At 40.5% G+C, this 27,139-nt stretch overlaps 1 protein-coding gene across 1 annotated transcript in view; it reads right to left on the bottom strand.

The window, feature by feature from the left end:
- SORCS1 (sortilin related VPS10 domain containing receptor 1) overlaps positions 1-27,139 on the bottom strand; it is a 303,971-nt gene that overhangs the window by 207,720 nt on the left and 69,112 nt on the right. Inside the window, exon 2 of the mRNA XM_086467217.1 lies at positions 1,418-1,485. Coding sequence (XP_086323343.1) covers positions 1,418-1,485 — 68 coding nt within the window. The remainder of the gene's footprint in view (positions 1-1,417; positions 1,486-27,139) is intronic.

Here is a 27,139-nt window from a genome sequence, read left to right as displayed (position 1 = left end):
AATGACTGTAAGAAGTAATAAAAATAATATATTTTGTGTTTATTAATATTCTTTCTCAAAACCACTGAGAAATAAAAGAAGCAAACCCAACCCCCCTTCAGAAAATCATTGCCAAAGCCACAGTCCTGAAAGACTCTTTACTACAGTGTGCACACCACAGTAAAGACAAAGGTCGTAGAGAAAATAGGATCATTTTTGATCTCAAGCCGTAGCAGCAATGTATACGAAATGGAAAGATCTGATTATCCCCTCACAGCGGGATGAGAAACGATTTACCCAACCCCACAAAATACTAATACTTTTGAGTGTTCCTGTTGCTGTTCAGAACAAATCCTAGAAGTTTTGTATTTCTTTAGGTTTTTGGGGGTTTTGTCTTGGTTTTTGTTTATTTGTTTTATTCCTTCAGGACAGTGGGTAGAGCACTAGCCTGAGTTCAGAATATACTCCATGTGAAATACCTCATGTGATACTCTCTTAAAACCCTGTTCAGTTCCTTGTACAGAAAGGTTATTTGTTTTACTTCTGACACAAAATTTTTCCTTGGAAATGAAAAACTTTTCCCAAACAAGTTTATTAAAACAAGTTTATCTTAACAAGAATTTTTAGTTTCAAATACCCAAAGTTTTCTTGATCGAGACAGTAGCCTGTCCACCTCCATCAATGACCTGCAAACAAAACCCCTAGACTTCCCACCAAAGATGGAACCATGAGAAAACCTCCCTTTGGTGCCTTATAGCTCATGAAATATACCCCCAGGGACACGTGACATAAACACTCCTTAGATCCATTTTTCGGAGAGATAAAAACAGGCACTGTCTGCTCTCATCGGATCCAAGTAACAGCCTTAAGATACAGACCATGGCCCAACTCTTTCCTTTGGTTCACAGAGTGCATGATACGCTTTGAAATCATGAAAGTACCAAGGCATTCCCTATAAATCAGTTCAGCAGTCAACATCACGTAAGTGGAAATCAATTATCTGGTACTAACACTCAGTTCTGAATAAACAGACATTGAATACTCGCTTACAGGTGTTCCACCAGTCTTAGTAGCACTGACTTTTCATAAGGACAATTTGGGCAGCAGACAGCCATGAGATCCTTCATTATAAACAAGTACTTAAGGCTCTTGACTTCTCCTAAAAATAAACCAATTGTTTGATTTGATTCTGAATAAGATGGGAAAAGGGAAATCAAATGATAGCACATCCATGAAGTACATTATCTAGCTGAAACAAGACAATCAGACTTCAGCTTCTTTGTCCTTGAGTATGAAAGAATGGAAGTGAGAGAGAGAGGGTTTAGCTACAAACCTTCCAGCACACTTAAAAAAATCCAATTAAATTCAATAAAAGAATTGTATCAGGCTCTTCCTATTTAAGTAAGGTGGTAATTATTAACTCAATTTATCTCCATACCTCCAAAGAGAGCTCTCTGTGATGCTTCCCAGGTTGTAGTCATACAGCTTTGTCAGAATTAGAATCACCTGAAGGCAAAAGAAGAAATCATGGTTAGTCTCAAACAATTACTATCTCATGGAACTGAAATGACCCCAGGGAGGGCTTAGGATTCCTTTTATGGGTGCTTAACATAATTGAATGGATTGTTAAAAGCATTTGCCTAAACTGACATCGGAAGTATTTGCAGAGATGTATGTTGAGCCAATCAGACCTTTTCTTCCTCATCTCCTCCCTGAACCCTAGCAGGCAGACTGTAGTGGGAAGAAGCTGACAGGCTAGACGTAATGGTTTAGGATACAAGATGAGATCTGCTGTATGCAGTAGAAACAGTGATTACTATCTGCCGTGTTTCACAAGCACTGAAACTGTTGATTCTTTTCACAGCTCTGATGCCCAGATAACCCACTGGCTTGTCTCTAGTCAAACTCTTTTGGTTATAGCAGATGATATAGCACAAGCAAGTGATCACCAGTTTTGGCCTGGGAAACAGACTAGACAACAAGAGAAAAACCTCCATAAAGAAAATAGTTCAACACCAAGACAGTCTACCCAGAATATCTGTAAAGCCTCCATCCTTGGAGGTTTTAAAGACCTGGCTAGAAAAAGCCATGGCTGACCTGATTTATAGCTGGTGATAACCCTGCTTTGAGTAAGGTTGAAATGGGGACCTCGAAATGTCTCCAACAACCAACGTTTCTGTGATTTCAGTGAAAAGTTTTAAATTTAGCCAGAATGGAAGTTTTTCCAGGTTTAGGAGTTCTATTAGCTCTTTTGATAAACAGCTTTTCCCTCCTGCCAAAACAGGCACTTCTAGAATAAAATTATCTTACCAGGAGGAGGAAAGCAATTTTAGCAAAAATAATTTCCAGCAAAACATTTCAGCCTGCTCTCTTGTTAATGTCTTAAAAAAAAAAATATTCTGACTTTCAAGATGACGGGCTCCTTTAACAAGACCTGCATTTAGGACATAAACTACCAGACCATTACTATTGCTACTAATTTATTTTGCATTTCTCCTTACCAGGTCACTGTATATCTTATTCTCCTCTCTATCCCATTAAAACCGCAGTAAATTAAAGAGGCGCAACACTTCTTCTCTGACAAAAACCCTGATCTATATGCCTCTTATTATTTTCAGCCTGGATTCCTAAGAAATAAGGCTCATGGATACACATCGCCCTGCTCCCTTGATAACACCACCAACTTCAACCCATCTGGCAGAAAAGCAAAGGACTGGTAGAAGTTCAGTCCTTACGAGCTCTCTACAAGCTGGCATGAGCATGGCAGGAAAATAGCCACGTGTCTGCTTGCACCGGCGGAGAGGGACAGACCTCACCACTGCCATTTCCAAAGCCAAAAGCCATCCTACCTCTTACATACCAATAGCCCCAAACCAGCATGTGAGACAGAGCAGAAAAAGCATGGCGATGTGGGAGCTGAAGGCATAAGCGAACACATAGTTCCTGCAACAGAGGAAGGGGCACAGAGCACACACATCTCACAGACATCTGTTTCTACAGCGCAATTCTGTTAAATCCCTCGTAGCATGGAGAGAGGCTGCCTGAAGCAAGTCATGTATGGCTGATGAGAGAGACAGGAGAGGCACCTGAAAAAAAGAGTGGTTTACCAGGGCCAACCATCATGAAACATCCTTCAGAAGAAAAGCAGCCTCCCTTATTATCTGCTCCCATTTTAATCTCCCACCTCCCACTATGCCTACTTACTACTTTACATCCAAAATTAGAGCCTTATCTTGCTATCCATAAATAAAGAGCTGCAAACTCAGGCTATTAAAATGTAAATCCCATCAGGCAGAAGATATGGTGCAGGGCAGACACCCCAACTTTGTATCTCAGTGACACTCCACAAATGGCTCCACAGAGAAATTAAGACTACGGAACAGCGCCCTCAGGGAGGTGCCCAATGCCCAGGGCTGCCCCCAGCCTGTCCCCTCCACCCAGCAGGGGAGTGGGACAGGCCCTGGCTGCGAGGCCCTGCACTGCCCCTCGCCCTGAGGTGCACGTGGGCCCTGGTCATGGCGGTGCAGAGGGCAGCCCTGAGGCTCCCTGAGCAGACACCAAGGTACTGCCCCAAGGCTCCCCCCAGCACCAGGCCCAGCCCAGCCCTGAACTGCTGCCTGACTCACCGGGTCTGTCTACAGAGCCCAATTTACTCGGTGGCTCCCTCACGTTTTCCTCTGCCAGCCCTGCCCTGTGGCCCTGCAGCAGCAAGACACCCCCAGGCCCTTCCAGGTGCCCTGACCATCAACCCCAGGCCCCACCATGTCCCCCAGGAACACCCACCCTGTGGCAACTGGGGACCAAATCACAGTGACCGCAACCATCCGAGTATCACGTCCCCCTGAAATAGCTGCACGGTAACCCTTGCCTTGGCTCAGGGCCCAGAGGACAACATGCATCCCCTGCTATGATGGGGGCGGTTCACACAACTGCCATGACCCCTCCTCAGGGCACCCTGACATGTATATTCCCTCTGCTCCCTAAAACGCACAACCCCACAGCTGCCCGGGAGGTGCTTCCCTCTAGCCTGGAGGGTTCCTCTTTGCAGAGGTGCCCAACGTGCAAAGCGCCAGCCGCCTGCCGAGGCATCAGATGGCAGAGCTGCAGCGGGCACATATGCTTCATGAAGGCTTGTGCCAATTAGGGCTTTAGAAGTGCTAAATTTCAATCTCCACCCTCCCAGGAATGCTTATCAGTGACAGCAGGGCAGCTGTCTGCTCCAGATACAGAACCCTGCCACTGACATCCCTCACAGCACCCTCTGAATGGGTCTGCAAATCCCCTACTTAACAAATAAATAGAAATTAAGTGGGGGAGAAAAAGGAAGAGGAAGCAGTGCGCGCATAAAGCCTTTCTGAAGAGCAACTCTCCCGATGAAAGGTAGCAGTGAACTCAACGAGGTTCAGTGCCAACCTGCATGGCGACCTGCTTGGAGACCTTCATTATGCTGTGGGAGTTGCACATACCCTCGGCTTTGGGCCAACCTTGGATCTGAAAAGCAGCTGGACAGTTGCTTATATCTTTTTCCAAACCTTGTTGTCTTCTCTTGGCCCTCTCCTCCTCTGCTTGCCAGAGGAATGAGAGATGTAAATGTCTAATGAGCATTTCCCCTAATGAATATTTTGACATCTGGTAGCTTTAGAAACAGACCTGAATATAGCAGGCACAGAAAACTGGGAAGAGTAAATATAAAAACCAGTGCGGATTTCCCCCCATTCTTTGTCACCAGCTGATATAATCTTGGGGAAGGTCATACAAGAATCAAGAAACACTTTTCCCATCTGTAAAACCCAAGAATTAGAATCAGGCTAATTATATGGAATACTAAGATTAGCAATGTGTAATTACTGATGCTAAATAGACTGAGAATTATTCTGCACAAATTACTCAGATTTTTACTTTTTTTCCAACTGAGGAAAATTCACAAATCTCAAAACTTCCATGAAAGAAAACTCCATTGAGAAATTTAATCTCCACACTTGAAAAAAAAAATTGTAATTGACATCCCAAAAAGAATATAAAATGACAAAAAATTAAAAGTGCCAATATGAGAAATCAAAATATTTCACTTCCAGAGAGCTGAAATGTCTCTTTTGTTCTTTTTTCTTCCCACAGAAATTTCAGTAAAACCCACACAATCTTAGAGTGCTCTAGTTCTCTTGGAACTGATGGGAGGTAAAAACCGAAGCTGCATTCCATCATACTTCTTTTTGATATAACTCTAACAATCCTTCTGCAGAGGCATCCCTGGACCCATCCAAATATGCCTGTCAGATGCAGACTAGCTATATCTAGAACTCTAAATAATATTGCTATATCCTATCTTCTTAGTAAATTTAGGATAAAAAACTTAACATTTAACATTTCCAAGATAATATTTGTATTTGACACCACACTGTGGCACACATATGCTCCAGTTTATTGGGTAATAGCTTAGATATGTCCACTTGGTGCAGATATCCTATTTCCACAACATGTAAAGCCCTTTCTGTACAAAGCTTTCTTATTTTTGTGGACCTGTATCAGTTCCCAAATATCTTTATGCCTATCTCTAGTTTCAGCAGTCTCCTTGTGTCATTTACTGTGGTTCAAATACCAGCAGTAGATCTGCCCAAACATGTATGTGCAAAACAAACAAGTCATTAGGCAGAAAATTAGTTACTTCTGCCCTAGAGTTCAGTATTCTCTTTTTCCCCTTTGTAATGATATTTGAATAACCTATGCAAGGCCATGAATTTGGTTATATATACTTTTTCAGAAAACATATTTCTCCTTAGCTGTTCTCATTTCTGTTATTTAGCCTGGAAAGGTTAGTGCATGTTTAAGATTGTTTCTTTTTATTTATTTTTTTTTTCTCTGTGGCTGTCACTGTGTAGTACTGAGAAACCTAATGAACAGAGACATGCATATTATGCTGTTCTAAATGTCAGAATAGGGACTGTGAAGCACAGTAATGAAATGAAAAATATTCTCTCGCTTTTTTTTTTATTTCTTCCTTGGTTTTTGTTTTCTGGGACTGTGTTTTTCTCCCTTCTTTACCACTTACCAATCAATGCAAGCTAACAAGAGCAAGAAGAAAAGAACAAGGAAACTAGAGACACAATGAAAAGGAGCTGAAAATCCAGTCTTACGCCAGCTCTGCTGTGAATACAAATAACCCTTCCTGTTGCATAGAAATGCAAGGCTTCAGAAAGTCTGTTTTTCATTAGGATCAGCAGTTGAAGTGGGTTATTCTGCCATTGCAGGTAGGGAAGAGAAGGAGAGACAAATGTTCATCACTTCTGCATTGATAGCTTAGAGCAAAAGATATTTGATCCTGGGTTTACCACACCCCCAGTGAGTGCACTAACTGTAAGATATAACACTAAAAATGTTTTGCTTGACTCACTTGTAGAACATGGAAAAGCCCCAACAGGCAAGAAACGGAGAGAAGGCTTGGTGGGTTACTACACTCACCTGTGAAAAGACAGACTGACAAAAGAGGTACTTAAATCTGGCTCACTGGTCTCCCAAAGGAAACCAGCTCCAAGTGGCTATTCTAGGAAGGACAGGGTATTTGCATCTTGGAAAACATTATGGTTTTGATCAAACCAAACCAGCATTTTCAAGGAAAACATACTTTGTTAATCACTCCTGACCCACAATTGCTTTTTGAGACTTGGGATGTGAAGGCCCATCTCTAGGTTTCAAGATGGAAATCAGTGGCTGGACAGAAGGTGAATTTGCCAGTTTAGGCCCTAGGAGGCTCTTTGCTATCTTGGGAGAAATTCTGGCATAAGCAAGGCTAAATTTTTCCCAGACCTACCTTGGCTCATATTCAACTGGTCCATGCTGTCTCACCACACCCTTCCTTCCACTTCTGACCCAGGTTTGGTACTGGCTTAAATCTTTGACTTGCCCTTGTTATCAGCTTCTTTACAAATGCAACTAGAAAGGCTCCCACAGGGTATCGGCCAAAGTTTGCCCTTTACTGCAGCTCTAGTTCCAAACATAATGCAAGGATTACTTTTAACTCGACTTTTCTCCCCTACTAAAAAACATTTTGTTTCAAACCGTCCTGAACTAACTTGCCAAGAAGGTAGTGAACAAAAGTCTGCACACTGCTGCTGATCAGGTTCGTAATGCATTGGGAAGGAAGCGACAGGCTGCACTCTGTGGCTGAATAACTTGTCTGCTGCTAATGATGTGTGTCCTGAAAGCAAGCAAGGCCACACTGAGCTATCTTCTGCCACAGCTACACAGAAACCAGTACCTGAGCCAGCTAATAGCACACTAGGTCAGGGATCTGTAACACTTCGCACTAGTCACTGACAACTGCGAATTTACTCCTGGGAAGCTACGTGAGCACTATGTTAAAATGCATCCACACTCATTCAAGCTAGGCTAAACAAGGACACCAGCTGGAACAATCATTGTGTTCAAGGTTTGATCACCATTATTAAAGACCCACTATGCAAAGTGGTCTGTGATAATTCAACTCAATCTCATTTACACCAACAGCACTCTCATTCTCAATAGATTTCATCAGCTGTATTCTCATCACCAGCCCCAGATCTTCTCTGCAAATGCTTTCCACTTTACACAGCACAACAGGGCACTAAATTCAAACAAGCAACTTTTCTAGCTCCATGGTGACAGAGATTTTTCAAACAGAAGAACACGATCAAATTTTTATAGGTGTTCACTATAACTTCTTAGGCTCCGTTTTTTACAATGTTACATCCAGACTGACCTAAAATTGTGCCAGAAAGAGTTGCGCTACAGGATTCAAATGCTGATTTTAAAATCGCAACAGGCCTTTGTTTATGAAGGCAAAAATAGCACATCTGCTTTAATGTTTTCAGACTTCCATGCTTTTCATATATGTTTGCATCATCAGTCAAGACTGCAGCCGTCCCAGGATAAGCCACAGAACTAAAAAACATTTAGTTAATAGTTCACTTTCCTGACTTGTACACCATCAGCTCTCAGCATTACTTGTGTACCGACTGCTCCTTACTCAATATTTCGTTGAAATCATTTGAAAGTGATGCAAATGGTATATTTGATCACATATTTCTGATACCTGACTGCAAACCACTTACAGCAGGTTCCTGAATCAGTTTGAGAATCAGTTTCTCCTGTAGACTGTTAATGTGGTGATCGGGCATCTCTTTCTGACCAGTGAAGTACCAGAAAAAAAAAAAAAAAGAAGGTTCCCCATCAGCACCACCCCCACAACCCAATAAAAGCTTTTAAGGATGCTATTCTGTCCTGACTTCTTGTCAAGCACCACGGATTTTTCTGTCTCAAGCCATATCCTTATGAGCATATTAATGTCCAGCGTGGGATAACTGAGACAGGTCTTCATGAACTCCAACATCAGTCCTGTATTAGAACTAATAACCTGATAGAAAGCTTCTAGTTTCAGTTATGTGCCAGCTACACACTCTACAGTATGACCTGTTCTTTGGGATGTGCCACAATTTGAGAAAAGAGCCATCACAACAGTCTTCCCTCTCCTGTGGTGCTTACCACCCATGCAAGGAGCATGCAACACATCCGGAGCTTCTGGGACTCAGAACATCACATGTGCAGTTTGGCTGCTCTGTTGTTACGAGCTGCAAATGTTTAAGCATAGGGACTGTCTCAGGCACAGAACACAAGCAGTCTTCAATATAACAATATTTTGTTAATAAGGTATTGTAATAGACATAGCTATGTATAAAATGGCAATGGTGCAACTATCCTTTACAAGACTCTCCTGATGAAACTGTCACATTGCCTTCTAATTTGGATTAGAGAAACAAATATTCAGCCACAATCAAGACAGTTTAAGTACACCTCAATGTGCAGTGATCCATGAATCCCTTATTAAACTCTAGAGATCCCTTCCATCGCCTACTTAGCAGGAACGTAAGTCAATCACAAAGAAGCACTAAATTAAGTTTTCATAAGCTTGTTGGTCTGCTGTAATTGAGCAGGAAGCTAAAGGACTTGAAGCTTTCTTATGCACTACATGTTAATAAACCATGTTTCTCAGGCTAGATGCAGTGTTTGAGAGTATGCACCATTCAATCAAAGACTGGAAATAACTGGGCAACACCTACCTCTTCCCTTCTTCATCTCTACCTTCCCAATATAGCACAGAACTTTAAGACTGGGGAAAAAAGGGGGAACACAACCAGAACAGAGGAATTTTCTCAATGAGCTGCTTGGTGAGGCAGCTATGTGAGGAAATGTTTTCAAACAAATTCACAAATAAGTCTGAATAATTCATGACTGAGAATTTTACAGGCTGCTCATGAATAAAAAAAAAAAAAGACAAACTCAAGAGAACTCATTATTTGGGGCAAATTACTTGTACAAATCTCATTCTTTGTGTTATTATTATTTAGCAATTTTATACCAGTCAGCAAGTATCAAAGTCTCCAACAACTACCTAAGTCCCAGAACTATGGAGACATGCAGACTCTGTGATTTGCTTTTGCGCCCTGGAGGAAAAGTGTGATAATAGAGAAGGACAGCCACGCCGTTACAGAGCTAGATGACAAACTCCCCATTTCAACACAGTCTTTGTTATGAAGAATCTGTAAAGTAAAATCCCTTCATTTTTCTGCATTCTTCAACAGATATAAGAAAGTTCTGATACTCCCATCTGTGCCAGGAGGCGACAGCAGAATTTTAGAGAGAAAGCATTAAAAATTGTCTATGTAGAGGGTGATTCTTGCCCTTACCAACTTTCAGCAATCAGCAGATTACACTCTTCCTAGTTCAAAAACTATTGCGACTATCGTGCCTAATAATAAAAGGATCAAAGCAAGCATGCAAGGATGGATCAAAGATGTGGAATGGCCTTTTTTTTTTTAGTGAGAACTTACTCCCACTCTCAATCCAAGAAAGAGACAACAAAGGAGATATGAAAGACACCTGTAAAGTCACAAGTGAGCTGAATTGATTATTCCCTGTTTTTCAGTGCACAAGACCTAAACAGCAAGAGAAACTGGGAAGTTCAAACTACTACATATACATGAGCTGGGAAATTCCTTCCCACTGTATTTTGTGGATACTGAAAACTTAACATTAGTTCAAGAAGAGACGGGAGAAGTTCAGGGAAGAGAAATGCACTGAGCTCAAATAAATAAATAAAAATATATCTAGCACAATGTTTTCCCAGGCATGCAACTTTAGCCACTGTTGGAGAGGGAATATGGCCCAGTATGACAATTCCTTAGTTCTTATAGCTACCATTGGCAGCTTTATCCCTCATGAATTTGTCTAAATCTGTTTGTACTTATTCATATTTTTGGCATCTATAAAAACCACCTGTAGGCAGGAACTTGAATGTTTGCCAAACATGGATACTAGTATTTCCTTTCTTAGTCTTATGTAATTCAATCAGTAGAGCAAGATGTATGGCAATTTCTGTTATACTCAGCTTACAGGGGTCCTTGGCATGGTGACAACTTTTAGAGGAGACAACAATATGAATTATAATAAAGAGAGGCAAGATGAGACATCTCTCTCCCTCAAATATTTTAAAGATAGCCCCAGTCTTCATGCTTGTCATCAGGATGAAACAGAAATTTGTTAGTCTAGAAAGAATTTAAAATACTACCTCCACCAAAGCAGAGAGAAGGAAACCGTGTTTCTGTATCGAGACACTAAGTTACTGCTTCTCCTGGCTCTGAAAGGGATCCAAACCTAGGCCTACCACATTCCAGAAAAACACCTTAGCCACTGACATTCTGAATAACTTATAAAGGGGAATTAATTCCCTGCTTTGAGCCCTTTTTCCCACATTGAAATCCATTTTCACATATTCCCCTTTCATTCAACGAGAATATTTCATGGAAATATTTCTGAGCAGCTCCACATGTGATTAATGAACTAAAAAAAAACCCAAACCCAATAAAGTAAAAGGAAATTCCAGGGATTAAATTACTGTAGGACAAAAACCAGAGATATTTAGGATCTGAAGTAAATGTAATAACAGATTTTGTTCCAGTGGCAGAAGTAGGCAGGAAAGAGGCGAAGGAGGACAAAAACAAGGGGAAAAACTGCCTATCATCTTGAAATGTTTTAATACAAAGGCAAATAGTTAAGAAACAGACATGGCTTCATTACAGAAGACAAAAATTAGTATAGAGAGAAACGATAACACGCTAATCGCGCTGATACTTAAAAGCCATTAGCCTGAGAGCTCTGTGCATGTTTCAAGAGTGAAATGCAGTCTTCTGTTTATTCATTTCACGGAATGCCCACATAGGCCTTTGGGGGATTATTTCAGAATTAAGACCAGAGGATAGTGAAGCCCTATACTACTTGGAAGGAAATTTCTTCTCTTACAGCCTATTATATTCGCTGTCAATCAGCAGCTCTTGCTTAAACATGCAGTCACCACCAGTGATTTACAGTGGACACTGAGGAAGGGTGAGATGGTCAACTGGAGAAAAGCACTAAGCTGTTCTGTGCCTGGCCTGCTCTCGAGCTGGCTATTGAAACACTCAAGAGACATTTCGGAGGCTCTGGGCTTTGCCAAGGGAGAAAGATTTTAAGTGCTGAGAAGCCATTTCTGAAGCAAATTTTGAAAGCCTGCATATCTACCAGTAAAAACTTGCTTCTGAGGAGTTTTTCAGGCACCTAATCTTATGTGCGAACTAGTGCTCCAGCATAGCCACTGGCAGCTAAAAGAGAGGAGCATACAACACTCTAAGAAACCGAGGGAGCATGCAAGAAGAGACTCCATGAAAACATGCCACTCATCCATTAGGATCCTACTTTGCAAGCTGTATTTATGGTGGTGCCTTCCTGGTTAAGACCCAAAGTTTCTGAAGGATTTAGAAATACCCATAAACTCCAAACACACACAGTATTTCCCAAACCAGTAATCCAAGCCTCCACTTGAACATAATTCACCAAACTCTGTCTGAAGAAAGAATGATGAGGAAAAATATCACAAAAGGCAACAAAGTTGAGAAAGGCTGAGGCTAGAGTTCTTTCCTTAGGAAAGGAACCATGTCTTTGGGGAAGACTGGAGGTGGGGGGGATACACACAACCAAAAAACTGAGATTCATGTCGCACATACAATACCCAGATTACTTATTCTGGAGCTCACTACAGAATACAAAAGTGAAAAATTAGCATGCAATGAATAATTTATTTAGCACCTTACTGTTGTTTAAACAAATCACTTTCATGAAAGCAATGTGAATTTAAGCAATAAATCACTGTTTTAGCACTCTGTCACAAGCAAAAGATACTACTTGACAGAATTATTCAGTGATGTTGCATGGCCACAAGGCAACTACAAGGGAGATAAGGATGATGTCCTTGAATAATAGACTGACTCCCTCTCACCCCAGGGAAGAAATTGAATCTTTAAAGTAAAACTTTCATCCTGGGGCAGCAGGGGTAGTGAAACTTATGACCGTAAGTGCCTTCCATCTTCAGGTCTCAAAAGTGCCCCAAAAACATTAATTGATGACTCCTAACAGCAGCTTTGTGATGTAGGTTTGTTTTATTACACACATCAAGCATGCAAAGCGTAAGAGAGTTTGTAATGGAAGTCAGGGAAGAAATACTTACTCTGATGAACTCCTGGGTCTTCACTCAAAATCATTCTTCCCTGTCCTCTAATGCAGGGAAGATGGTCCTGACCTCCTCTGACTTTAACTCACAGCTTCCACCCTGTCTAGCTGTAACAGGGCATGAGTCAAATTCAAGATTTCTGTTCCCCTTCCTGTAATCCTACTGTCTTTTTTGCATCAATGCAGATGGGAACATAAACTTTTTCAGCTGATCTTCAGCCAGTGATGAACAACACTCTACCAACAGACACAAGGTATGTTTCCCAGAAACAGAACACAAACAAACCCGGTGCAGAGATTATTTTTATTCAGCACAGTCTTTAGTTACACTGTGTTGGCGACATCCATTCTTCCAAATACCGGTTTCTCCAGAAACACTCTTCTAGCATTCCCTAGGCATCTTACACTAACAAATGACAATAAAATGCATCACTCTGTAGACAAACATGGTAGGTCTCACCTTACGGCAACCCTTTGTTAATGGAGTTAAATTAGAAATTAATTTGATTCAGGCCTAGGATTCAGAAAGTGCCTTATGAGCTCTCTGGCTGCCAACACTAATTTGGTCACTTGTTAGTCCTCAATAGTGCTAAGAAGATGCAAAATCAAGTCCTTGTGTTCTCAGCTTCTCCCAAATCAGCAGAAATCTCAGGGCCAACTTCAGCACAATACTTACTTTAGTTTATGTGTTAATCACATGAGTGACAAAACAAAGAAAGAATTTAGTGCACTTGGTTTGCCATGAACAAACGAGACAAACCATCCATTCAGCTTGCACTCACTGGTCACCACAGTCAAGGAAGATGGAAGGAATTAGAGTAACATAGGACTTTCTAGCATCTACAAACAGAATCACCACTTGCTCCAGAAAGCGACAGGGCAGAACGTAAGGACAACTCACCTTAGCTAATAGGATGTCTTTATTACTGAAAATCAGATGACCCCAAAACTCCAGAGGAGGAAGCCCAGTCCCAAAAAGAGACATTTCAGCCATCACCCAGTACATTTTGTCAGCTGAGATTTGTCTGATTATACAAGAAAAGTTCTTCAGTTCCTTGCATTCTTTCACCCACTCCAGCTGCAACAAAATATGCCAGCAGCAGCTGTTTGTAATAAGCTGGCAGGCATCTTGAGACCAATTGTAATGCAAAGGTCATATTTTCCGAACTGTTTATAGACAGTAATTTGTAAGGTTGTAATGTCACATGTTGTCAATAATTCAAGGTGGGAAATTGAAACAGTTAATAGGTCATCAATTCTTCACTTTCCCACCTTACCTCTTTCTCCCCAAAGAGCTGTTAAACCATGCTTCATCTGAGCCTATTCCTTGAACCTCAGACTCAAAGGTTTCATTTGTTTATGGAAAGAAACTTAGGATGGAAAGATGTAAGTAATCCCTTAACAGGCACCCAGGGATCATAACAGATATAAAGTGCACATTTCAGACTTGGGATATAAATTCCTGTTAAAGGTCTATTCTCACTGGGGCTCTATATTCTGTAGAACAGGTTGATGCTGTCAGAATGAAAACTGTTGTATTTTAGCAAAGAGAGGAAGACTTAGTCAAAAACAACTCATTAAAGGAAGTGAGACATATTCAAAGAAAGATCCTTCCCTCATTTTGGGAAAAACAAACACAAAAAACCCCCACCTGTCATTAAAACATGAATTACCAGTTGCTTCTTTTTCTCTTCCCTGCCACTCCCCATCCAATTTACACCCACCAGCTAAAGACGACTCAGCCCCCAGTGGTATCAACTGTGACAGCCTGCCGGGGCAACCCTAGTAGCAAGCACAAGCATAACAACAATGTATAAAATTTGCACGTTGGAAAGCTGCACCAACCATTCAGTGGGACCTCTTGCTGCATTCCCACCTAGGATCCCCGTGAAATTAATGCTGGCAAAACACTTGGGGAAACTGAGAACATCTGCTGACCTACAGCACTCACGCAAACTTCCTCAAGAAGCAGATCACACAAAACTTAAAATGGAGCCGTATGGTCATATCCCCATAGAAAGACTAAAATTGTGTCCATTACGTCAAAATAATGCAAGTGTCCTTGGTCACAAGATAGGATTTCACAGTCCATAATCTTAAAAGACTGAAATTAGTATTGTGATGGAGGGACATATCCACCTGATTACAAAAACTTCCTCCAGACAAAATTGTTAGATTATTCGCATTCTCCTAATCTTTTTTAGAGCACAGCCACATACACACAGAAAAAGCTGAAGTGTGTTAACAGGACAGGAGGAAAGATAGAACCACACAGGACAGAAAACCTGTAACTGAGCCTCCCGTCAAAAAAATCAAATCAGCTGCACATGATGTAGCTCACGACTTACCTGCACCAGCTGCAGACTCACCACCGACTGAAGTGCAAACACAGCTGTTTGTATTAAACTGCACCCTGCAGATATGAAGAGGGTATCTGGTATTTACCTCCACAGAGTTCAAAGCACATTCAGCCCACATTCCCATGCCTTTGGGAAGGAGTCCAACAGAAATTGATTCCATCTTTTAATGGACCATACTATTTGTGACTACTATATAAGTTGGCACCCATTAACGCTGAGTATCTTTAGGCAAGATATTAGGCCTGAGATACTTTCAGAAGCACTGTGGCCAAAATGAGAGTCCCCTCAAGTTTAGGAAAAAAAAAATAAATCTAAAAGTGCCCTCATTGCCCTTTGCCTCTCCTGCAAACTTCAGTCTCCTGTTTCTCTTGCTGTATTTTTTAACCATGTTGGAGGGGAAAAGGGGGAAGAGATTAGATCTGGTGGAACAGGTTGAGGTTTTCCACCAAGCAATGAAGGATAGGAACTGCACCCCTTCAGGACTCTGAGCAAGACATGGAAGGATGAAGGCAATAAAAGGAGTATAAAAGAGGAAAAAAGGAGGATAAAACAATCAAGATTGTGTAATTACAAGACATTCTGACCTGGGGTTCTTCCTATCTGTTGTGAAGAAAACTTGTTAGATTTTAACTGCCTCCTAGTTATAAAACAAGAAAAAAGGCACATGCCTATCTCCTGCAAAGGTTTCACCTCTTAAAATTAAGGGGCAGGACAGTAACTTGCACCTACATCTCTCTTTCCCCCAGCACACACTTTATCGGGAAGCTAACGTAAAAGGAGGGGGAAGTCAAAGCATATTACAAACCAACACACTAAAATCTTATTAACCTACTAAGATGTGTGACTAAGATCCTATTATCTGAAGGATAACAAACCTAAGCTGCCTTCTGCCTATATCCTCAAGGCTTTAGCAGAAAGTGTAGAAGAGACACAGTAGTCCCAAGTGACTGGTGACCTTCATTTCTCCTCCTCCTCATTCACTGTCTAGGGGGATGTAGGGGGACATATACTGATTTTACTATATATAAACTATTTCAGTTTGGGGGTTTCATGCAGTCTTTTTGGAGTGAAAAAGCTAAGTCAGTTCATAGAATCATAGAGTAGTTTGGATTGGAAGGGACTTTTAAAGGTCACCTAGTCCAAACCCCCTGCAGAAAGCAGGAACATCTTTAGCTAGATCATGTTGCTCAGAGCCCTGTCCAACCTGACCTTGAATGTTTCCAGGGATGGGACATCTACTACCTTTCCAGGCACATTCTTACAGGAACTGACCCTCTGTGTCAGTACCTGACTTCCTGTCTTAGCAGAGGGCAAAACCAAGAACAAAAGGCTACTGGGCGGAAGCAACAGCACTGGTTTCGTCACTCCCACTAGCGAGAGTACCTTTGATCTCTCAAAAAAGCATTACACTCCTTTGTCTGTCTCTCCATCACTTCCTTCAACTCCTTTAGCTGTGCTTTGGGCTAAAGCCCCAGCTTTTACACTAAACAAAAGGAGACCAACACACAGGTGCAAAGAAGATTTCCTTATGGCATATCATCTTGATCCTGGAACAAGCCCTCACATCCCAATCTCCCTGTTGGTTTTGTCATATCTGTTATTAAGGGTGTTAAAAATGGAAAGTGGTGCATTAACTGTCATTTTCGAAATTCCTATAACTTTAAAAAAAATTACTACTAGTGCTTATCAACAAAATTAACCACCCTGTCTGAAGCGTGTAGCATAGAAAAATGGCCCATTCCCCTCAACACACTGCAGAGAAGTGTATTGTTTTATCAGCTGTATCAACACAACAGTGAAAGCTGGAGGAAACATTTTAAGCTCTTCTGAGAAGTTCAGTCTCTGTAATACAAATGTTTTAGACTGAAAAATTTTAGGGTTTCAGGATATCTGCATCTTCTTCCACAGCATGTTAACATCATATGAGTTCCTTCCTACAAATACAGATGTAATGATTCCCAAGCTCTTTGGGCAAGATTCATCCCTTAAAGTCTGACAAGGGACCCAGACACTTGAAGCTCTCGCAAGTCACAGATAATCTGGGAGCACTTGAGCATTGGTTTAGAGATTTAATTTCAGAAGCACTCAACAGCTTGAAAATTATTTCTCCACCCTCAGATACTCCTTTCCTACAAAAGAAACACTTTATTTCTGAATGTAAACCTACAGCCAAATAACCATCTCTCTCTCACATCACATTTCTGATTTTCCAGGATTGCATTCCCAAATTCTATTTCACTGATCTTTCCACTCAACTTATTAAACTTTATCCTATAGCAAACAAATCTGCCTTGGCCTCAGCTAAGAGGGGGTTTTAGGGATCTGAATTTTGCCCCAAAGCTGGACATTGCTTCCATACCTCTCTCACCTGCAAGACATTACCCCCAAAAAATACTAAAGAAATATCACAGATTCATTTATTATAGCAGAGAATCCTCCTGAATTATTTCTAACAGAAACTTTCAGCCCTGTCACCAGTTCACTGACCCATCTACTAAACTAATTTGTCTTACGCTTACAGTCCGCCATTTATCAAGACACAAGTATGGAATGAAGCTTTATATTCCATTCCCTTTGACTTATGTTTTACGTTTGACACGTGTGCCTCCAGGGAAGGCACATACAATTTTTTCCTCAACATCTCTTCTGCTTGCTCAACACCTGTTCTCAGGGAGAATGGTATTTCCGTATTTCTGCCTTTGAGCTGTGCAAGCAACTGAATAGGTCTTATGGAAGAAAAATATTCTCATCATGTTACCTACCACCTTTATCCCCAGCTGCCTGTTCCATAAAGCTCGGTAAGGAAAGTATATTATTAGCCTTTACCCTTGGCTTGCTGTTAATCAAGTAGCTCAGTGCTGTACCGTAAGCACCACCAGAAGTGTGTATTCCCCAAAGAGATTAAAGAGGTAGGAGACAAACTGGTATCACTCTATAGGTTTCCAGTGGAGCACCGATAATTTCTACCAGTTGGGGACATCATCAGGGAAGGAAACACATTCTGAGAAATTCCTACAACTGGGGTAACACACTCCAAGGACCAGATCTTTAGCCAGTGGAAAGCAGTAGAACATCATGAATTATTGCCTCCAATTTCCCTCACTGAAAGATTTGCCTCACTAAGAAACACACACGACTGGGAAAGCCCAAATGAAAGAGATGACGTACCGAAGGGCTGCAATCTTGCACCCCAGAAACTGCACTAAGCCCAGGAGAATGAAAAAAAGTTTATAAATTGCAGGAAGCCTAGCTCTGCAAGGGTTTTCCTTTATTTACTTTTCTTTTCCACTACAGAGAAAGTTTAATGCATACATTAAATGTAATTTGTCAGAAAAAACTAATGAAAGCCACTTCCTCATTTGCAAAGGACAACACTGATGTTATTTGCACCACGCTCACAGAAAACACATACCTGATAGTGGAGAGTGACTGAGGAAGCAACACTCTGTGTACCTTCACTGTGAGAAAGCTCCCTCAATATTATCCCAGGTCTTGCAACATCTGCTGTACTAAAAAGAGCTGCTTGGCACTACAGCAGGGGCTTCTGTGCAGTTCAATGAAATAAGAAAAGCTGGCTTTCCCATTTGTGTTAAAAAGACAAAAACTGTGACTTAAAAAACATCTTATGAAGCAGTGACAAACACACATCTTTCATCTGGAAAAAGTCTCATGAACCTAAAAGCTGTCATTATGATTTTTTTTTGAATAGTGCAGATGTAATACCAAGCACAGCATTACCAGACAATGGCCTCTCCTTTTTCTGGGGTAAGTTACAGCTGGCGTGAAAAGGTATCAGCTCTACAGATTTACTTGTGACAAATCAAAATAAAATTCAGCTCTAAGTAATGAGCTTCCTATCATTTTAAAAGGGATTATCACTGCACAAATGCATCTAAAGATTAAAGACTACTCAACTGTAACTGACTGACATGTCATTAAACCAGTAAAATCTTTCCATAAAAACTGTCTTATCCTTATTCTTTTTAAACCAGTTTCTTCTTCAATAGAAAAAAAAGAATGTTAAGCATTTTAGAAGATGATTAAAGCAAAACTAGGCTGAAAAAGAAAATGTCACATTATTTCCCAAAGAAAGAACTCAGGTCCTTTGGCTTTAATTTCCTTCGCAGAGAAAACATGTTATTTAGTGTTGGCTCCATGTTAAATTTCTAGCACAGTCTGAAAAGGTGCAGAAAATATCAACACAAAACGAAACAGAACATTTTGCTCGAGAAGAAACAGATGAAGAGGCAGTAACTCTGGTTCACCGATACCCATCTCCGTAGGAAAAAGCAGTCACCCTGGAGTCAAAGACTGAGCCAAAGAGGGGTTTTTTTGTTTGTTTCCTCCCAGTTTTCCCAGTTCCTTCCTCCCTCCATGTGCAGAAAGCAAAGCAATTGCTCATGCCAAACTAGTGCAGTGACAAGGAACTCTACGCCTGACAGAAAGAAAGGCACAAACTGAATGCAATCCTTGCCATCAGCTGCACAAAGCACAACTCAGCCCGTCCGTCCGCAGCAGCGCTGGAAATACAGGCTGGCAGAAAGAGCAGCCTGCTGCCGCTGCACCCAGAAAACGCCCAGTAATCACCCCCAGTGCCTCTGCAAACCCCTGCTGTGTGTCCTCCACTGAGGGTCAGTTCCTGTAACAACTGCCAGGCAAGGGAGTTGCAACACGCTGGTATTTGACTTCAATCTTGTTCAATAGGAAACGTTAAAACGCCAACGTCATTCACAGGTGAAAAGCTACACAAGCTGGAGTTACTCAAGAAAATTAATTTTTCTCTCTTAATTGGGAGGACGTGTGGAAAAAGTCAGGAGGGAACAGAGCAGCTCCTGGATGAACAGCACAGACTGTTTAGTGGAAAATCTCTCCAATATTCAGTTATCTTTTCCAGACCCACTGTGCTCACTGTCCTTGGACTTCTGAAACTGCATGCTGCCACAGCAAAGAGGGATTGGTCCCACTGAGTTCACCTTTTCCTGCTATTGTGGAAAAGGCCACTAAGTAAATAAAGCGCAACCAATTTACATTGCAGCTTGTGCAGATGAGGAAATCATGGTCATAATTTCCACACCCAATTACCCAGCTTGCACTGGCAATTACACTAATTCCATGCACAAATTAGACATGGCACTGCATGAACACATTCTTTATGCAGTGATCTGCATTTCCAATCATTATTATTTTTTTTAATCTGACCCTAAAGCTTTTACTGGACGATATTGAAAGACTGGTAAACAGGAAGGGCAGTAGACCATGTTTTTTTCTGGATATGCATGTACATTTTCAGCGAATAACAAATTCACTTTTTTCTTTCTCACTTCCTGAGGACCAAAGTTCTGATTTCTGCCTTCAAGTACTTTGAAAAAAGCAGAGTATAGATAGCAAGGAGATGTAGCATTAGTATGGGAGCAAATTACTGCTTCAATTCTAGATGACTAGCAAAGCTGGTTAATACAGTTCCTCCTTCCATATGAACAAACAATAATCCATAGTAAAGATTCAGAAGTTTTTTGATTTCTTTGGGTTTTGGGGTTTTTTTGGAAGGGAGGGGCAGAAGGTCAAGACGCTATGAGTCTGTATCTCATACCAAATGAGTCTCACGACTTACAGAAAATAGAAAAATTTTATTCACTGTGCTTTACCCTTCTAAAACTCTTTCCTATATTACTTGGTAGAAAAGAAGATGAATATAGGAAAATGAGTAGGAAGAGGAAGTAAAGCCCCCACAGGAAAATTAAAAAAAATAATAATAAAAAAAATGCATGCAACAGGCAGGAGAAAAGTTTTCAAAAATGAAGTGTTACTATTCAAAACTGATAGTTTGTTGGGTTTTTAGGTGCAAATCAGCCATTTATATCTTCCAAATTTTGATGGATAAAATTGCATTGAAAAAATATTATTTTCCTCAGTCTAGCTTAAGATCTAATCCAGAACATCAGATGTTTATCTTTCTGCTTGCCTGCCTACACTGACTAGTGGTATGACCCTCCATGGACAGAGGTCCCCAAGGAAGCACTTAACAGCTATATCAATTGTGTTGGTCAAACTTGGTCAAGGGACAGCAATGCTACTTCCATCACAGCAGTGCAAATCCCTGTGTGGACAACACAGCCATATGTGTTTAGACAGCACTTTACCAGTACAATATATAAACATATCTACATATGCAAAGGACTCTTAGCAGAGACTTAGAGCCTCAGTTAGGCGAGTACCCTATCAGCAGTTTCTAGATTGAGGGCAACTGCTCTGCAATTAAAAAAATACTTTCTACTTACTAAACAAAATGACATATTTAATTTCTTTTTTCTTTTTTTTTTTTCTTAAGTAAATAGTCTATTATGACTGCAGGTTCTTAAATTGCTTTTAAACGCTGATGATATGGCTAGAATAGAAATAAGCAATCTAAACTCCCTTCAAGTGCACTGTTTAATCTCAACTGAACTTGTCTATTTTTACATTAAAAAGGCACGGTCTCATTCACTATTCCCAAAGAAAATCAAGTTGAATTATTCAACAGCTTTAAAAATCTCCAAACAGCTGGTTTCTCCACTAACCCATTTTCTTTAGAACTGTTCCATTCTTCCCTCCTCCCCCCTCCAGATAAATCCCCAAACCAACAAAACATGACAACACACAGCAAAAGCCCCTGCAGCAAGGGGTTCACAGTCAGTTCTCTTGTAAACTGTCTAATTCTTAACATTTCAAACAGTCATCTATTCCAAGGTTATCATTAGTTATTCCAAACATCACAGTAACAGAGACCCAGACCCTCAGCAGGATTTCAGTCCCTCGTTCTCACTAGTGAATTACGCAACTAAAAACATTTGTGACTGGAGAACTGAGTTTTTCCAACTCACCCTAATGTGTTAAATCAGAAATGATGTTATTCTCTGTCGCTTTCTACTTAACAGGACAAATCACTTCATTTTATGCAGGGTACTAAAGAAATAAAGCAGCTACATGAAAAAAATAGATTCACCTTTCATTCTGACTGTAAGACCATGTGATTTTTTCTCTGTCCAAATCTAGCTTCTGCAAGCTTGTCATTTGCACTTATGAGTCACCTTCTGTTGGCAGCTGTTGTCTTTCTTTCATAAAGTACAAAGGAATGAGGTCCCAGAAATTTGTTTCTCAAAGAAAAAAGTCAAATCTAGTCAAATAGTCTTTCATTTCTCCCTCTTTTGAAGGGATATAGCTTTAGATATCTGGAAACAAATGGACAGAGATGTACACGTAGAAGTTTAAAGTGAATAAGAACTTGGCCTATCACATCTCCTAGGTGACTTTGAACTCTTCAGGCATCATGCAAAAGATAATGTGAAATGAAGAGTTTCTAAATGCTGGTGTTCAAGGAAAACAGGGGGCAGCAACATCAAACAGAAAATTAAACTGTATTTGTGGACTGTTTCTTTGTGTTTCATTCTATGATATTTTCACTGGCTATAACACTGACATTTATTAGCTCTTGGCCTGTAAAGCAGACACAAGACTTATCACAATCCTAAAATCAGATACCAAAAGTAATTTTTTCTCCCTGGTTTAGACTGAAATCACCTCAGAATCTGTATAACAGTGCCAGAGCCCCCTCTTCTTCCAAAAGCAAGTTTTGAGAATGCAACTGTCTGTAGGAAGCAAAATATCTTCAGACCTGCAGCATCATTCACAGGGCCATTGGAGTTACACAAGAATGTCATTTTTAGGTAGTCTTGTAGTCTAAAATCTGAGCAACAGAAATAAAAATAATCCATACAAAATCAATGATCAGCACCATAAGCTTGCACTTCAAATCCCCAGCTTCTGTCATTACCTGAGCCACCTCATTTGCAGATGAAGATGGACAGATGAACTATTTCCATTAGCCAGCAAAGCACTGAGTCTCGTGGGAGATTCTGCTCAATCCTTAGTTTGAAAAGCAGTAGCAGTTAAAATGCAAGCCTAGGGTTCTCAGAAGCAGCTTACATTCATAGTCTCACAGACAGACAGACAAGGCCGTATTATCATCTTTATGGTGTACATTAGCAGTGCTTCGTTTGGGTTCTACTTCATGAGCATGTAGTCTTACATGCACCTAGCAGTAGAAATTCTCCCGTAACCTTTGGCTATATCATGTAAAAGGTGTGTGGAAGTGGTGCTGTTCTGCAGTGCTGCCTGGTATGAAAAGACACAGGAGCGGATATCTAAGACCTGCCTACTCGGCCCACTGCTTGCCAGACAGACGTGCATCTGCCATCTGCTCCCAGTTTTGTTTTAGACACCAAGGTGCAAGGTAGCACATCAACTGCCCTTAGTTACTGGGCATAACTGACTTGCCCATGGTAAGCAGCTCAGAACCTTCACTGTGAACTAAAAATCTCAGGCCAGATGTTCCAACCCCCCAACAGCTGAATCATTCCCAGGTCTCAACCAGAAAACTACATTTCTGTAGTTACATAGCTCTGTTGAACAGGTGCCTCGGAGCAGCCATCTTTTTATTTGCTGCACATCTGTTTCTTTGCAAGCTCACACCTTGCCTACTGATATATTATTATCACCCTTGCCAGAAGAGAAGCAACACAGTTTGCAAGCGCTTCATGAGAAAAGTCCTGACGTTTCTCATTTGAATTGAAATAGATAATTTTTAGAAATTTTAATATGGTGCTATGTAAATAAGCTAGTTTCAAAACTCATACTATTTCATAAATATTTCCTTTGAACAGAGTCTTTGCAACCACTATATGGAAACTACTGGCACAGACAAAAGCTGATATTAAATTATTGGTATTAGTTAAAACACAAGTCAGCTTCTATGATTTTTCTTTCAGTTCTTGACACTTATTGGTTCGTGTTTATCATAGAGTAAGATTGATGTCTTTAATAATTCATTAAATTGCATTCCAGTCTACAAGTTTTGTAAATGCTGTGATAAACTGCAATTGAAATAAATTGTTTACAAACTAGAAACGAATCCCTCCAAACTGTTTGTTTTGACTTGGAACAAGAATAAAATACCAGACATCATTTTATTTAAAGCAAGTAGCCAAGACTCAGTGTGATGCTAAGACCAAGGTGTAGTCATACAACTAAGCCCTGCTGTGTTTTCAGGAAACCACAGGAAAGTATTTTGCTGCAGCCAGAAAAGGAAGACAGGTCCATAAAACACTAAGAGTCTAATACAAGCACATGAGACCACATCACACAGGAAGAAAGGCTGAACAGGTCGTGGGCATAGAAAAATATTTGGTCAAGCTGTTATGAACAAATTGGTTTTTCCCCAGTACAGCATCAAACTCGGGCACTAAATCACGAATAGTATTTACTTCAACACCTTTTTTTAAGCTGTAAATACAAATGGACCACTCATCTCTGAACCTTGTCAGTGTCTGAGATGTTTTCACATGCTACATCTCAACACACACTCTTCAGCCTCCTGTTCTGGCAACTTTCTTCATCTGCACGCACACAAGTACTTACAGAAATCATTCACACAAACTCACACAAAGGGCTTTTACCTACAGGCAAAAATGTTACCCAAAATTACAGCATTTCTCAGTAACAGCATAACAACTGCTTTAGCAACAGAGGCGGGAATCAACATGTCCAGAAGCAAAAATTACATGATCACAAGTATTCCCCGGGGAGAAAGTGGCAAAACCCTGTGCTGACTGTGTTTGCCACATCACATAGTACAAAGCCAAAAGAACCATTCAGATTCTCAAAGCTCACAATACCTCCTTAGTCAGAAACTGCTGTGGTATAAAGGTGACCTGCTGGAGGTGAGGGGATGAGACAAACGCACAACATGGTAATGGGATGAGTGCATCCACACAGCTTATACCTCAACACCATACAGCTACACTTGCTCACCTGGTTATCTCCGGTATTTCCAAGGCAGCACTGCCCAAGAGATGTATTCTAAAGGACTCTGGACTGGGCTGTCAGTACAAGCTGGCAGATTTTTCACTGATAATTTTTATTGGACCAAACATGCAGTAACAACAAGTTATTTCATTGATCCATTTCCAGTTGAACTGTTTGCTCTTTTTTTAATCAAAAAAATACCAAAAATACAGGAGGAATTCCATGTAAATGGTATATATTAAATGTTTTTTGTAATAAAAATTACTTCTTTGTCTTGAAAGTTCCTTCAGTTTTTCTAATTAACATGTTGATGATGATACTTCACACTGAGTCTGGTGGTCCATCTCCAACAAAAGAATTTAACTGGATCTTTTGAGGGAAGGACATTGTAGCCTTTTAATGTCCTTAATTGTCTTTCTCAGTCAATCCATACAATGCCCTTCTTCCTGTTGTTTGCCTTTAAGATGACTGAACAACAGCATCAGTTACCCATGCAGCTACACCTCTACGTGGAACTCCCACTGCTTTAAAAAAAAAACAACCACAAAACAAAACAAAACAAAAACACAAACAACAAACCAAAACCAAACACAAACCAAAAAACCAGACAACTTCCACAGGTTCCCATGGGTCATGTCCCAGCAACACTCTCAATATTTTCAAGCAGAATTTGATTCTACTAATTAGAAGTACATAAGGCGTTTTATTTATGGAGTTTAGTATTACTTGAAAAGAACCCAGGGGATGAGAATCTGGCCCTAACTTTGTACTTAAGACCGTAATTTTAGGTACCACAGTTTGAAAAGACTAGCCATAATACATAGATAACAGTAAACATATATGGAAACACTTCAGGTTCCTCAAGGAGAAAGGAGTAGTTGATTTATCTATTTGCAACAATACTGGATGCTGGATAAGACATTACCCTGGGCACATGTAACTTACAAGTTTATTTCCCTGAATTCTGTACAACTTCATGGCAAACATTGGAGGAAAACTTTGAGGGGAAAAAACAAAAACAAAAACAAAAACAAAAACCACAACAAATGAAAAAGCTTGTCAGATTTCCTCAGCCTTGACACTACAAGCAGTAGTTTGAAGGTTTGAAATCTGTAAGGTCACATTATCAAGGAGAGAAAGGGGGAAAAGCAGCAACTGCCACGTGAAAGCATTAGATCACTGCAGGATTACAATAAAGTTATCTCTGTGATGTAGCACAGCACTGCCAGAAGTAATTAGTACTCTATCTGGAAGATGTATATGACCAGCAAGAGATCTGTGATTACTTTTAGTTGGGCTAATGAAAGACCTGTGCTTATCCTTATTTCAATTCATTTCTATTCTCTCCTATCCAGCTTTATCAGCATAGGGATTAACATCAGTAATAGGGCTGTGTGCATATTTACACATTGTAATTAAGTGCTGGGGGAAGACGGAAGGGAGCTCTTTAAGATCATTTATTAAAATGCAGGCATGCTGCTAATCAGAGTCGAAATTCAGGGAGAAGTTATTAGAAAATAAAAACCCACTCCAGGATGAGAAAACAAGAGTTCTCTGGAGCCCTCCTTGGGTAGATGAATTAAGGAGGATTCAAAGACAGCATCAAAGGGACTCTACCGAAAATGCTAGAGGTACCCATCTGAAAATCCATGTTACAGTTAAGGCTGGCTCAAAAGCTCAGTGTTTCAAGCAGAGCAGTAGTAATTCACCTGGTAGCTGCTACCCATCATACCAATGAAAGGTGAAGATCTTGGCCATTATGGCCTGGATTCAGCAAAGCACTTAAACACATTCCTTACATTGAACATCTCCTTGGTATCATCCCAGTCTGACAAACTGCGTAAAAATATGCTTAATTCTGAGGGCAATTTCCCTCACACTGACAAGATTTAAGCCTCTGCTTAACTTGACAGGCTGCTAAAACTAAGTATTGCTGTTGCGCTGCACAATTGCTTATGCAGGCGTGTGGTCAGTGGGCCCCTCGCACCAAGAATTTTTGTTCAACATCATAATGCAACTTATTCACCTCAATGTTTTTCACTGAGATCTTGCTTTTGAGAAGATTTGCATAAATTTGCTTTTGAGCAAACATTCTGAAGGCTGGAGCATTTTATGAGGTTTCACTGGATTTATGTATTTGATAGAAAATAGTTCGGCGGAGATTACAGATGGTATAGAAATCCAGCTAAAAAGAAATTCTCTGGCCTTTACCCCAAGATATGTGTTAAGTATTCGTTACAGAACTATTGATATGATTTTTAACATGTCTGTTGATACAATTTGTAACATCTGCCACTTGCTATCATATTGCAAAATAAGCATTAGAGGCTCAATCGGGACTTCCGTTTCTTCCAACAAGTTAGCACTGAAGTCCATCAGGTAACCAGATT

Source organism: Leptosomus discolor, chromosome 6, assembly GCF_034619465.1.
Source record: "Leptosomus discolor isolate bLepDis1 chromosome 6, bLepDis1.hap2, whole genome shotgun sequence".
Lineage (NCBI taxonomy): Eukaryota > Metazoa > Chordata > Aves > Leptosomiformes > Leptosomidae > Leptosomus > Leptosomus discolor.
This window is presented reverse-complemented; position numbering and strand designations above follow the sequence as displayed.